We start from the raw sequence: 14,448 nt of genomic DNA on the forward strand, positions 1-14,448 counted from the left end.
GAGGGGCCTTCCATGGAGAGCACTGGGAAGGAGCCTGGGGCGGTGCTGGGGCACACCGGGCTGAGCTGCTCTCACTCCCTATCGGCACAAGGAGGAGGGATGGGCCAGCTGAAATCTTAGGTTGAAAATAATGGTGGTGGCAACAGAGAGGGCAGAGACACTCCACAAAAGACCTCCAACACATCGTAGGAAAAAAAAAAAAAAGGTTTTATTGTCACTATTATCAACGTCTTCATTAGCTTAACACTGAATTGTAAATCACTCAATCATTACATATTGTCTGAATAAAACCTACAGACAGGAAAAAGGTACAGCAGAATCCTCTCCTGACTACAGACAAGCAGCCGGCGTCCCACCGGCGCTGCCGGGACGGTGTCCACCTTCCACCCAAGGCAGCCCACGCACCTCGCAAGCGACCCGCTGTGCCGGCAAGCAGGCTGCCCGGCCCCATTGCCTGCGTTCCCTCTGGCTCCACAGAGATTACATCTCACCGGCTGATGTTAAAAAGCTCCAAAAAATTTTTGGAGAGGATCACAGAGGCCAAAAAGAGCAGATCAGTTGCCTCCACTCCTAGGGAAAGGCGACAGGAGATGTAGCAACCGTATAGGGCCCCTGCAAAGCTATCGGGTTTTGTGGAGCAATTAATGAAGTAAAAAGGTTCAACCCCATGAAAGCAGATGTCCCTACCACGGCCAGGCCCCTGGGCAGCGGGGGGACAAGGCAGAGCGCCGGCACGGGTGCTGGGGAGGCGAGAGCGCGGATGGGCTGGGGGTGCTGGCTCCATCCCCGAGCAGAGGCCAGCTCTGCAGCACCGCGCCGGGGCTCCCCGCGAGCAGCGGGGGACGGACCCTTCAGTGCAAAGAGATGCTGTGGGCAGCCTCGGGCCCCTCGGGGTGGAATAAGGCCTCGTATCGAGAGGGAAGGGAGAACCCATGTAGGGAGCAGCAGGCGCAGGGGAAAGCAAAGGGAACCTGGAGGAAAGCTCGCTGGGAGCTGCCCTTCTCCCTGGCCAGCACAGAGGCAGCTCCCTCCCTGTCCCTGCCTTCTCCTGGCCACCCATGGCACATCACGCCTGCGGAGCCCAAGGATGGGAAAGGAAGGACCCCCTGTGGTCTGAATTCAGGCCCGTCACAGAATGTGGGCAGGACGCTGGTCCCAGGTGGTCCCAGGCCATGGCAGTGCTGTGTGAGGGGGTCTGGGCTGAGGCACTGCATCCCCGGGATGCCCTTTCCACCTGGCACCGGGAGCAGCCTGCAGCTCGCAGGAGGAAGGCAAGGGCAGCGCAGTGAGGCTGGGGAAACGTGCCTTGGATTCACTCTCCACACCTTGCTCTTCCTTGCTCCAAAGCCAAAACCAGCTCCAGGTCAAAGAGATGGAATCACCAAAGCAGAGACCAGTGAGCAGCGCTGGGTAGGGAGCAACAGCCCCGAAGAAAAAACTGCTGCAGGATTTAAAGTTCCAGGCCGGTGTTTAGTGGGATGGGGAGCCCCGGTGGGCAGGTATCTCAATCTGTGGTGCCCAAGCAACTACAAAGACCTAGCTCCTGGAAAGCTTCTTGGCATGGCTTCAGCAGAAGGGGTGCCTTGATTCCTCCCTCAGGTTGTTTCTGCCCCATCCCCGTTCAGTGCCCACGCGCTGCCTGCGCCCCCACCACCTGCCTGCAAGGCAAAAAGCCCCTCCCTTCCCACGCACGGGGGGTCTCAAGCCCACCCAGGGTGCCTAGCCTGCAGTGTGAATGCAAAGGCTGTCTACTGACCCGGCAGAGCGGGGTCCAACGACATAGTGTTGGTTGTCATTTTCCTACTGGGAAGTCACGACGGGAGCACCGTTAGGCTGCAGCCTCTGTTTGCTGGTGCTCTGTAAAGGGCTGGTGCTGGCTCTTTCTCGGTTTCAGCTGCTAAAGTGCAAAGAACCAATGCTACAAGAAACTCTCCCCAGTTCCTCTCCTCCACCAGGACGAGAGCAGCTACCACAGGGAAGGAAGGGCAGAAGGGTGTCTACACCATGAGAAGAGCTTGAGATTCCCCAGGAATGAGTCTGATGCTGCTGTCATCGGTGAGCGGCTGGGACTAGGGGTGGCTGTGTGGCTGCGAGCAGGGATGGACGCATGGCTGCTTGGTCACTGAGCAGAGAGGAGTCTGGCAGTGTGAGTTTAAGACCTGTTAGCCACATTTTGCAAATACCTAATCACTTGCAAACTCCCCGGAGAATTACTGCACTCACAGACGCACGCTGGAAAGCCAGGCAGACCGTCAGATAGACACAGGGCGCAGCAGCAGTGCAGCTGTGGGGCTCTGCCATGCTGGGTTCCACCAGTGTCCCACGGACTTGGCTGCTGGGTCTTGCGCAGGCAAAGGGCTCATACAAGCGACTGCACAACCAGCCAGCCTCTTCAGAGGGATTTCGCCTCCCTCAGGGAACCTGTTATTTTCCAAAGCATTACCGCGTGCTTGCGTACATTCAGATGCACACGTATGGACATCCACAAACATCCACGCCTTGGCAGGCGTGCGCTGGGGTAAACACGAAAAGGCTTTCACTGATCGTCCTCTTTTCTAAATGTTTGGCTCCAATCTGGTAGCTACAACTTCATTTGAGATGCTCTCCCCAGGTCTCAATATGCCCTGGACTTCTCTACTGACGGCACTTCACGTTTCCACGTCTCTCTCTCTTCTCAAAGCATTTCACTAAAAAAGGTGAATTATTTCATCGTTCACCGGGGCTCCTGGCATCCCTGGGCCAGTGACCTGCTGCCTGCAAGGCCAGTGCACTGGCAATCTCGAGAACAACACAAAGATTTTTCCTATGGGAAACGCTGCAAGAAATCCACAGGCAATGAACTGGGATACGGTTTCGAAGCTGTTTTATTTTACGCACTGCATCAACAGTAGAGCTGACAAAAGCCAGTATCCTGATCCTGCCACTTTGGAAAAATCTTGAGATGAGCCCAGCATTAGCTAACTTCTGGAGAATGGCACAGAACAGCCTGTTCCCGTTTTACACGTTAGACCCCCGTGATCCTCTGCGAAGGTGCAATCTCTCTGCCTTGGGTGGAATTTTCTAACACAATGGACAAATACCACCTATGAAATGGATAAAATAACCCACAAAGCCTTTAAAGAAGGGCAGCTCAATCTGCTGCTCTGAAAAAAATCCCCTCCCTTTAGCTTGCTCCCGGTATCTCAAGGAAAATAGGCAGCTGTCAGGCAGAACTCGTGTGGCCCCAGAGTGCAAAGGCTTTTTTGCTTTATCAGGGCTACAGTGGCAGTGGGAACCATTCGCGTTGAGTTACAAATACTAGATAGCCTAAGAAAAACAGGGAGATTGAAACAGTCACAAAGTTTACATTGAAACTATTTTTTAACCTCTGTAGTATGAAGTCACCTACAGCTGTTTCATTCTTTACCTAAGAGATTTCATGTCAATGGGCACATATACTCACAGAGAAGTCTATAGGATGAATGTATCTCACGAGGCAACAGCCCAGTCTTCGTTTTTTACAATCAAAGTTAATATGGATCTTTTTCAAAAGTGACATCATTGAGATTGAAGACAATTATAAACTGTATCAACAATATGTACTACAGCCTGCAAGTCACAATCTGTGCACACCAAATGGAATAAATTATTGCTTGTTAGCCTATTAGACTTTCTTTATAAAAAGATTTTTATACAGAGTACAGGATTATGACAAAACTAGCTAAGTAGTTCTCATCTTGAAAATACAACATCAACTCTTTCAACAAAGGCTTGAATAGTAGCTGAGAGTTAATGAACGATAACAAATATTTACTAATAATTTTATGGCCAGTTTGAACAGAATTTCTTATAGGACTCTTTTCTGGTGTTTATTTACATATGCCTCTTTTCTTTTGGAAAAAAGTTGGTAAAATATAACAAGGAACATAGAAATCAAAAGAATGAGTAAACTTCATACCAAGAACATTAAACATTTTTGAAAACACTAAATTATGTTATCTGTTAAAAAACATACATCATTTTGTCTTTTAAAGAAAAATATTTTTCCTGTTTTAAAATATTACCAACAGCATGTAATAAACTAACTTAAAATGAGTTTCATAAAAAAGTTGTCTTGCTGTCTAAACATTACTAAACATGCTTAGGTTGAGATTCTGTTAACTGCCTCAACATCTTAAAAATAGCTCCTTTACAGGAACTTGTGATATTCATACTCCAGAAGACCTGCAAATTTAGAACAGTACGTTGATAAAGGATCCGATAGCTAGAAACAATAAATATATATTTTCATTCAAAGCAAATAATTCTGCAATATCCTTTGAAACAATCCATGGCCAAGAAGTAGGGATGTACTTGACTAAACAATAAAGTCATCTGGCCCTTACCCTGCCCATGGACGCAAACGCCCACGCGCAGCACAGAAGGGATGCTCCAGCCTGCCCACGTGGCTTTGCCTGCAGGATGCGGACCCACGGACTGAACTGCAGAGCGAGGCCCCTGCGTTGGCTCTGCGGCATCTCAGCTGTGTTGGGGCAAAGGGAAAGCAACACCAGGAGACCAGGGGGAAAAAATCATTAATTTTTTTGCCTGAACAAACCAGGACTATCCATGGTCACAGCTGCTTTTTGCTCAGAGCACAAGGAGGGCAAAGCCATGTGCAGGGCTGCTCTCCTTGTGTGCAGGGGAATCCCACTGGGGAAAGATCACTCCGCTCTCAGGGATGCCCTCAGCATCAAGATTTCTCTGTTTTCCATGGCAATAGTAATGCAAGTAACATTTAGGGACTAGTTCTCCATTATTTTTTTTTTGGCAAGCAATCCTCCCATTGCTATTATAATGTAGTATTTCATGCATGAGGAACAGGGAATCAACCCTGAGCTGCGCAGGTATTTCTCTCTCCTCAGTCTCATCCCTCATCATCGTTCACAGACCAAATACTATGATGCCTTATTTTATTTTATTTTTAATTAAGTCTCCTGCTCTTCCTCTCTCTCCCCCTCCTTAACATAACTAACAGCTAGACTCAGACACAGGAAAAAACTCAGTCAAGACTTGTAAAGGGGACCAAAGATTAGTTTTCAGCTTCTCAGCACTCTAGCAAACTGCCACTTTTTACACAACCACGCTGGCAATCCCAACTGCCACTTCACATCACCTTAAACAGAAACTGGCAAGTCAAATTTTAGGGAAAAAAGAAGGTTAAGCTTTATAAAAACAAGCTATTCCAAGTCTGAGACTTGCCTCGGATGCTAAACTGGTAGTCTTTAAATTGATGGATAACTAGAAGACTTCTTTTTTAACTGTAATACACAATGGTCAGTGCAGGCATCACAGGCGCGAGTGAAACAAGAACTTAGAGTGCAGGGTACCGTGCAGCTCTCCTGGCCTTGCTGTGTGCCCCGCGGGCACGCTCAGGCCTCCTGCGAGGCTGCTTTACAAAAATCATCTGCACTTGCCAGTTCATGTGACTTTGCTGTGTGTGGCAGCCAGGGGTTGCAACGTTCGCTTTCTGGGGAGAAAGAGGACTTGGAAGTGAGTAGAAACAAAAGCGAGAAAGACTGGACTACAATCAACCACGTAAAAAATGTAGAAGAAAACAGGACGGAGCAGACTGTTAAAACTGCCTCCAAATTTCAGAATCCGAGACGTTAACAAAAATAACACAAGTAGATCTGTAACTTTTCTGTTTACCCTGACAATGACCTTTTAACATGATTAAAAACATACGGAAGATAGTCCTCAGTGTTAAGTAGTCCTGTTGTAACTAAACTGATCATCACTGAGCTTGCAGAGCTTTTGGAGGGGTGGGATATAGAAACGCATTGCGTTTGCCAGGCATACAGGAACTGAGCTTTTCAACAGACAGCCATTAAACAAAGTTTTCCGGGGGAATATTTTTGGCATATATAGTTTCCTACTCCCCATTAAAGACTGCAAAAATGTTACCTTCATCTTATTTGACACAGGAAAACCATGATTAACTAGCTATTACTGGTAGATAATGTCCAAACTAGGTACCAATATAAAGTTTTCGGCATAACTTAAGACAGAAGCCCTGTTACTCAGCTGCCAGGTCTGGCATGTACCTGGAGCTCCCCACAGTCCTTTTAAAGACATAGTTATTAAAAGATCCAGTGCTACAAACCACTAAATCTACCTAATCTATTCTAGTTCATACATATATTGTACAATATTGCCTAGTACTCACTACATACCAAGAGGAAAAGATGCTGACTTGAATTACAGTAAATGTGCTTTTTTAAAAAATAAAATTAAAAGAGAGCGCCACAACAGTTTGACCAGCATGCAACAAACTTTCTTCAGCTAATATATAGAATTTTTCTAATACGATTAGAAAAAATAATTAGTGAGAGGCCAGAGACATATTTGATCAAGGAAATTAAGAGATTTATCTGAAATGTTGAGGCTTTTGCCACTGAAGACTCTAAAAACTATTCATTCTACATCCCTTATCCTCCTTCCCTCTCCTTTATATCATTTTTTTTACAGAGATTATTGTAAGGCCTATTATTTTTGCATCTATCCTGTAATTTATCTCAAAATAATTTAAAATGCCATAGACAAGCTAGGACCAAAAGCAACTGCTTCTACCATCCACTCAACACTCATGCTTTTACTCTAACAAAGCTGAGGTCCACATGCAGAAATAAATGTTCAGTATGCCTCTACGACAGGTCAAGGATCTGCTCATTCCTAAACATGACATGGGACCTTCACTTTTAAATCACAAAGTAAAACATCTCCAAAAGCTTATTCTGAGACGGCAGTCATCAAACCCTCATTAGGAACTAAGACAAAACTTAGCCAAAACAGGCCTATCAACAGAAAATCTTTGGAGACTCTCTGTTATTTTGGATAATAAGATTTTAATTGTCTGACGATCTAGCGCACTTACTCCAGCACGTGACTCTGCTGACAACAGCTGCTGCAGCTCAGCAGCTCAGAGAATGTGCTTTACTGGTTTAACCTACAAGACTTGGTTACAGTTAGTGTTGCACTTTAATTAACAAAATATACATGCTGTGACCACTGCGTCTTCAGATTCCTCACCCGCTACCTCTCCATACTCTGGGGATTGCATGTCCTCTTGCAGGACGCCGGACAACGTTTGTGTACTACCGAGACTGCCTAACGCACCTCCCTCTCCGTAAGGAAGGTTACATGCTCGCCAGCACCTTCTTGTCAGATGACAAACTGAGGTTTCTTTCTTCTGCACCCCCAGAAACCTCAATCTCCTTTCCCATGGCAGAATAAAACAGTCCTGTTTCAGGTCAGTCCACAGCACAACGGGAAGGGCAGCATCTCCAGCAGATATGTACCAGTACAAAGGAGATGGAAGAAAAGCAGGAGATAGAAGACATCGTGACTAAAGGATGCACGGCAACAAGTAAGGGAGTCAGTAAATTGCAGAACATTGTATCTGACAGTACAAAACATATCTCAAGCTGCAAGTCTGATGTTCAGCTCCCTCTTCTAGTACTTTTTTCTTTTTTTTTCTGAGCAAAATTGCAGTTAATTAGTCTGCTAAACTCGAACTTCATTCAAACTGTCTGGTCTAAGTAGGCGCTACTTATTCTCCCACCAAGTACGCTTCATCAGCAGTGTTAGACAAGTAATGCAGTAAAGACACTTGCTGGTAATTTGGCACAGTTTGAAAACACAGCAACGACAGCGTTACAGTTAACATGACTCAGTGATAGGGAACTGATTCTAAAGACAGAGCTGCAGGTTTCTTTCTTTTTCTTCCTTTCAAGAAGGAAGACCTTATGAAAAACCTAACGCTTCTCTTCAACTTTCTGTTCCTGCTCTTTTTAGGTCAGATATCGGCCTCTGAATTTCAGGTACTTTCTCGTGAAAGAATCCGTATTAGAAATTTCTAAGACACACAGTTAAGAAAAATTCCTTCCTTACTCCCCTCAAATTCTTTCAAATGCTGCAACTTTCCAGGGTTGATACTGATCATGAAACAAGGGTCCAAGAATGACAGCGAGAGAAGTGAAACAAGAGGTGTATGTCTAATTTGACAACTAGGACTCATGCCCCATGGCACCTCCTCCTCGGACGGAGAGGGCACAGCGCCCTCCCCCTCGTCTTCTGTCTAAGGTCACTGGTTTTTCCTCCTCTTCCAGCTCCACAAGAACTGATTGAACATGCATTGCGCTTGAGGTCAGAGTTCCAGCAAACAAAACCTTGACAGCATGTTTAAAAAACAAAAGCAGTTCCCCCTTCCTTACTCACTAAGACCTGTCACAGCAGGGTCCCACTGTGCTCTCCAGGGAAAGCTGTGAGGACTGACGCAGGAGCGGGCCTGTAGTGGGATCTACCATCGAGGAGGTTGGGAAAAGCTTGTACCATCCGATTGCTAAAGTTGACAAATCCAGTTCTTCCAGGAGGACCCTGGCGACTCCCATGAAGTGCTTGCGCTCCATGCGTCCATAGTTTCCCCAGACTATCACCTTAGGAACAAGAGGGGGGAGCACAGTTAATCCTCCAACTTGCACATCTGCTTGGGAGCACGAGTCTGATCAATCCTTCTTTCTGTTCATTCACCTTCCCAGGGCTGTACTACAGTCCGAGAAGAGCAGAAAGGTTTACACTGCCAAAAGGTGAAGCGAAGCTCTGGCTGCTGGTTTGTGGTTGTTTTAAGCACAGTTTTACAAATTCTAATGTTATCAGACTTCCCCCCCCCCCTCCCCCCGCCCCTCATGGAAAAGAGGTGAATCACAACATGGGTGAGACACCATTCTGCTGTTCTACCTCCTGGGCAGGGACAGCATGTGCACAAAGCATCCTTGGAGCTGCAGCTCCAACACCTGCAGGTAAAACCTGGTCCTGGCACAGTAATAGGCCTTGGACACAACAAAAGGTGGCCTGGGGGGAAAAGGGCAGGAAAAATAAACAAAGAAAAAACAGGGGGGCAACAGTTTGTGTCAAAAGCCAAGTTTGAGGAAAAGAGGATGTCTTAGCTTCTGCACTCGGAGCTCGTGACACAGGGCAGATGGAGACGAGGCACGGCTACTCACCTGGAGAAAGGGCAGGAGCTGAGCGCTGGCAAGCGGGACCGGTGACGCAAGGGGCACACATGGAGTGGCATGCAGGGGAAGCAGAACAGACTTGCCGAGAAAGGCTTGTGGATGCAGAGGAAGGTCTAATGAAAGAGAGCTGGCAGACGAGCAGGGAAAGCTGAATCACACTTACGACACGATGGAGACCAGTGGGTGGAACAACAGATGTAGTGAGGGTCATGGGCTTAGGCATGCTGGAGATCTGCACGTGACCAAGTGGCCCTACGCGGCTCAAGACAAAGGTGACGACTGACTCCAGAGCGAGTCCGTGTTCTGAAGAGGAGAGCATGAGTACGATGGGTTATGACGGTGACTAGTGATCTCCGGCTAATCCTGACAGTTTCTTTCCCTAGGCTCCAAATAACCAGAACATTATTGACAAATGTCAATTAAAAGACAAAAATTAATGCTCTAGGTCAGCATTAGATGGAGCAAGCCACTGCAGAAAGTTGGTCTGGTGGCACTGCCACTGGCAGAGAGCCAAGCTCCTCATTTTATTCTCCTGGAATAAGTGCCTTCCTGGCAGCAAGGCAGCAGGTAAGGAAACCCACGCAAGGCAAAAGCAGACCAAGCCAGGTCTCACCCCGTTTCAGTCAAAAATAGGCAGTCCCGTTGCAACAGGGCAAAAGGCTTCTAATTAAGGTAAATGAGGAAGAGCTCACTAATGAGAAGGATCCAGCAGGTTAGCTAGCAATTCATGTGCCAGTGGAGGTAAGCAATTGAAACTTGCAGATTAATTACATCAGTATTACCAGTGGATTTTAGCCAGGCTTTACTGGATGGAAATGATTTAGGTATGGATTAACAATGCAAATCACTCTTTGCTCTGGAAACATAGGTGCAGAATTGAAAATATGAGCATGGCAGAAAATATATGGCAGTAAAAGAAGAGGCAGAAAAAGGCAGGATTGGGTGATGGCCAACACAGAGTGCTCTGAATATGTATAAACGCAGAAGATAACCTATGCTGCAAGATTGTTCAGCATCTATAGGTACTACCTATCTCCTAACTGGGTGGGGACAAAAAGAATTAAAAAAATAAAAATCAATCTTTTCCTGGTAGGCACTCATGTTACCTGGCAGGGTGTCAAATAACAATGTTTGAGTATGAAAAAAGGTTTTTCTTTCCATTTGTTACATTCAGATCATCGATTGGTTCAATGAAAGCATTGGCTTTTCCTCATCTATGTTAATTATCCAGATCTCTTGCCAGACTTAATATCTTCCAGCAGAGATGGAAAAGAGAGATGGGCAGACTTGAGACTTGCTCATCTTACCTGTAATACTTTGCCCTGCGGGCTCTCAGCAAACAGTAACACCTGATTGTACAAAGGGTCTAATGATTTGCGAGCCACTTTTGTCTTCTTTTTCGCAATGCACACGCCATTCTCTAGCAGGTAAGCTTTGATGTAAGCAGCTGGAAAAAATAAATATGGTCAAATATGAAAAAAATCTTCATGCTCACTTTAGAAAAGACAGAGTACCACGTCTCAGGTATTTCTAAAGAAGGCATTTACAACAGTGAAAAGATTTGCTCAACCAGACTTATTTTCAATACTGCATACAGGGTGCTTATTCCTGCAGAAGCCAAGCAGAATTAAAATTTCTCCTATCAGCAAGCATCGCAGGAGGCTGGGGCTCGGTGAATTACTTTAGGAAGTCAAAGCATACTACCTGGCAGAGTTTTGGAGCCGGGTTTTGGTGTCAGTCCTCGAGCCTGAATGATATCCACTTCTAGCTGCCCATTTCGCTCTTGCAAGCCAATTTCCACATCCCCTAAACCAAAGCATCAAAAGAGAAGACATTCAAAACAATACCTCTGTGGGTTACTAAAATGTTTTAAAAAAAACTGTCTTCATGTCACACCTGCTAGAGCTATAACAAACTGTAGGTCCCGAGTGCCTGATCTCCTCCTGCGTTACTCTGGAGCAGCTCTACAGTGATTCAAGCCCACATTTTCAAAAGCAAGCTCTACCGCCGGCCCTCTAACGTGGTGGCTTTGGTGACTCAGCCTCATACTCTTCAGCGGCAGCTAGCCTCTCATCTCTCCCAAACTGAAGCACCTAGAACTGCAGGCTGCTTTGGAAAATGCAATTACGGTGGACATAAGAAAATCTTTACAGAGCCCAGTGGGCCTTAGAGAGCAAGAAAAACAGGAAGATGCACGCAATGCATTTTCAAGATTTCAGCTGCGTTTTACTTCGTCTGTGCCTTTCAGATCTCACAGAGAAAAGCACAAAGCTGGTGCTCTCCTATGAACGCCGCATTTGCAGCAATCAGCAAAACCTTTCAGCCAAGCTTACTTGATTTAACAGAGAAATGGAGCGGGAGAACAGTAAATCAGCACACGCTGGACGCATTGTTAGGGCTTGTACAAGCTGCCTGTTCAAGGTTAAACTAAAGGCACCTAACATTTTGTGTTCCTTACCCATCGAGGTGGTGGCCAAGGTCTGACGCCCAACAAATTGTGCGGGTCCCATGCTCCCCAGGAAGTCACTGAACTGCCCAGCTGATGCCAGATGGACTCCACTGAAATTCAAGCTGCAAAAGAAATTGATTTTGGCAAGTTGTTAATTTGCATTTTAAAGCAACCCAGTAACTAAAGAACCAGATGTTAATATATCTTTGAAATGAACAACATCAACAGAAGCCTTTTTGCTTTGCAAAACTCACTGATTCCCAAGCAGTTTAGTTACATGGAATCCATTTAAAAATCCCTTTCCCCACAGAAAAAAACCCAACCAACACAGTAATGATTACAGGCACCAGTTGCTTGATACTTGTTTAACTATAACTAATTGTCTGTAAGGAAAATCTCTGTCTTTTCAGGCTCATACGCAGCCTGTAACGTTTTCCAGGTAGTGTTATAATCTTCCCAGCATAGTTTATGGGATGTCTCTTGGTAGCTGTCCCTTCCCAATCTTCATTTATGGGGACAAAGCAAAGCATCTAGAGCAGTAATTAAAAGTGAGATGACGGGTGCTAGCATCCGTCCCCTTGGGACTCAGTTTGCTATTTATTTATCACACACATCCAAGGCGATGCATCTCCTTTTTGACCAGAGGGCCCCATTTCCTACCACCCAACACCAGAAGCATCCACCACATCCACTGTGCGGTCTTCATACCTGTTTCTGTGACTGGGCCTGAAGCAATCATGAAGAGCACCTGAACGCTGGTGCAAGGCTAAAGAGACAATACCCTCAAACACCAGCAAAACTTCTGCTGCAGTTACTGCAGTGAAACAAAACCTGCTGGGGGGACCGAGCATCCAAATCTAATCACCAGGCACCTGAGGCTGATCTATGGCATGGCTACATGCAGGTCACTGCCTGTGGACACAGGTGAAGCAATGCAAAAGGGTCAAACCTTGGGGTACACTGATACAAACCAAGATTTATACAGTGGTATCCTGATTTATGCAGCTGTTTCAGAGGTTGCGCAAAAACATGCCGCGAGTGGCAAGGAGGAGGCTTGAGGCCACCATTTGGCACCTATGTTTGTCCTGCAGGCATCTGCTAAACCATGAAACACCCATTACGAGCTTTACGCCGGGGTACCCATGCTACCGCGCCGGTTTTGCTCTCTGCCTCCAGGGAACCTGCTGCACGTCAGTCAGGCACAGTTACGAACCTCCTACACCTTTCCAAAAATCCTTGGAGGGGGACAATTACCCATGTAATGACACAGCTCCCTGCTTCCCCAGATTTGTTTCTTAGAAGGGTTGCAGTGAGGAGGCTGCACGTTCAGCGCAAGTGAAGCCGCAGAGGAGCCTGCCTGCGGGGTGGGCTGGGAACCGCGGGCGCTCACGCAACTTGAGTCAGCCACAAAGATTCATTGATCCCCCGCTGCAAAGCCAGTTACATTTGAAAGACATTAAAAAAAGAAGTGTTTTTAAAAAAACCCACCCTATTCAGCCAAAGAAGTGTTAATTTCAGCTCTCATTAGCTATTTGCAGACCTTCTCTCAGCCCCACAGGAATATTTATTTATTCAGATGAGGAAGCCCGCACACACCCCTCAGCATCTTGCTGTGCACGAGACTAGAGACTAAGAGGACATGTCACTAGGACATATCCTCAGGACCGGTTCAGGGGGTGGCTCAGCTCACCGTGACTGGGGCACTAAGCGAGATGGCCACACTTCCACGGAGCACCGCACCCTCCCTCTGCACCGACCTGGCTCTCTGAGAAACCTGGTTATCACTGCTACAAGGGAGCTGCTGAGCCATCAGCAGGGAAAAACCTGCCCTTGAGCTCTTCACAAGTGTCACCCTTGTGGAAAGGGAGGAGGGTGTCTTGGTGTCCTGGAAGACAGGCTGGGGGGGGGTGGAACTCTGCACCGGCTGGATTTTCTGCAGTTCGGTGTTTTTTCACCCTGCATCCGCTGTTTGCACAAACACTCCGTGTGATATTTTGAGATACTATAGAAACAGCAGGGTTTATAATTAGCATTAATTGCAGAGAAAGCTTAAGATTTTTCTTGGGTTTTCAGTATCACGAACTCTGCAGAGGCGCTAAGTGCATCCCTAGTGCCACCATCCACACTGGGGACAGAGGCAGCCCGGGCTGCACTCTGCTCCCTCTGGACAGGCACCTCCTGCCCCACCACCCAGCGGGTGCCTGCTGGGGCAGCCCTCTCTGGGGAGCAGCACCCTGAGCACAGGACCAGGGCAGAGATGCTGGATTTGTAGCCAGGCTCCTGCTGATAGACTGCGCACAGACAGAGTGATGTCCCCAGGACTGGTAAATCTACAGGGACGTGTGATGGGGAGAGCAGGGGAGCCCAGAGCCAGACAGGCTTTATCAGGCTCATGATTTGCCCATACAAGGAGGGAAGAACTGAGTCCTGGTGCACACAAGGACCAGCGAGACTCCTTGAGCCTGCTGGCTCAGGCATTTTGAGCTGCCCACAGAGTCAAAAAAGGATGAAAAGTAGTGCTTACAGAACCCAAAATAGTTCAAGCAAAAGGAGACCTGACAGAGAAAGACATAATGGACCATCAGTCAGAAGGTAAATGTTTTCTTTATTTTCCTCAACTCGTGGAAGATAAATGGGCCAAGCTTGGGTCTCACTCCTACCCTGGGGAGTATGTGACCTGAACAAGCACGTAAATAACAAGCTGGCAAGGCAACTCACAACTGTTCAGGGGAATGTTCACTGCTGTGCGCAAAACAGATGCTTAGGCTCATTAAAAGACGCTGAGGACCAGGAAAGCAGAGGGGAAATCCAGGACGGAGCAAAGCCTAGCGCTGCGAGAGCTCACAGCACACCCAGAAGCAGGTCTTGCAGCAATCCCTCTCCGGGGTGAAGTCCAGCCACATTACTGCATTGGGACACAAAGCTGGGAGAAGACCACTCACAGAACTCTGCTTGCTGCAGGAC

General features: G+C 47.0%; 1 protein-coding gene across 1 annotated transcript in view; it reads right to left on the minus strand.

Moving 5' to 3' along the window:
* Positions 1 to 4,777: 4,777 nt before the first annotated feature.
* RIMS4 (regulating synaptic membrane exocytosis 4) overlaps positions 4,778 to 14,448 on the minus strand; it is a 54,833-nt gene continuing 45,162 nt past the window's right edge. Inside the window, exons 3-6 of the mRNA XM_037403117.1 lie at positions 11,494 to 11,606; positions 10,740 to 10,841; positions 10,343 to 10,482; positions 4,778 to 8,456 (exon numbers count right to left, since the gene is read on the minus strand). Coding sequence (XP_037259014.1) covers positions 8,238 to 8,456; positions 10,343 to 10,482; positions 10,740 to 10,841; positions 11,494 to 11,606 — 574 coding nt within the window. The 3' untranslated portion in view covers positions 4,778 to 8,237. The remainder of the gene's footprint in view (positions 8,457 to 10,342; positions 10,483 to 10,739; positions 10,842 to 11,493; positions 11,607 to 14,448) is intronic.

This window comes from Falco rusticolus, chromosome 10 (genome assembly GCF_015220075.1).
Source record: "Falco rusticolus isolate bFalRus1 chromosome 10, bFalRus1.pri, whole genome shotgun sequence".
NCBI lineage: Eukaryota > Metazoa > Chordata > Aves > Falconiformes > Falconidae > Falco > Falco rusticolus.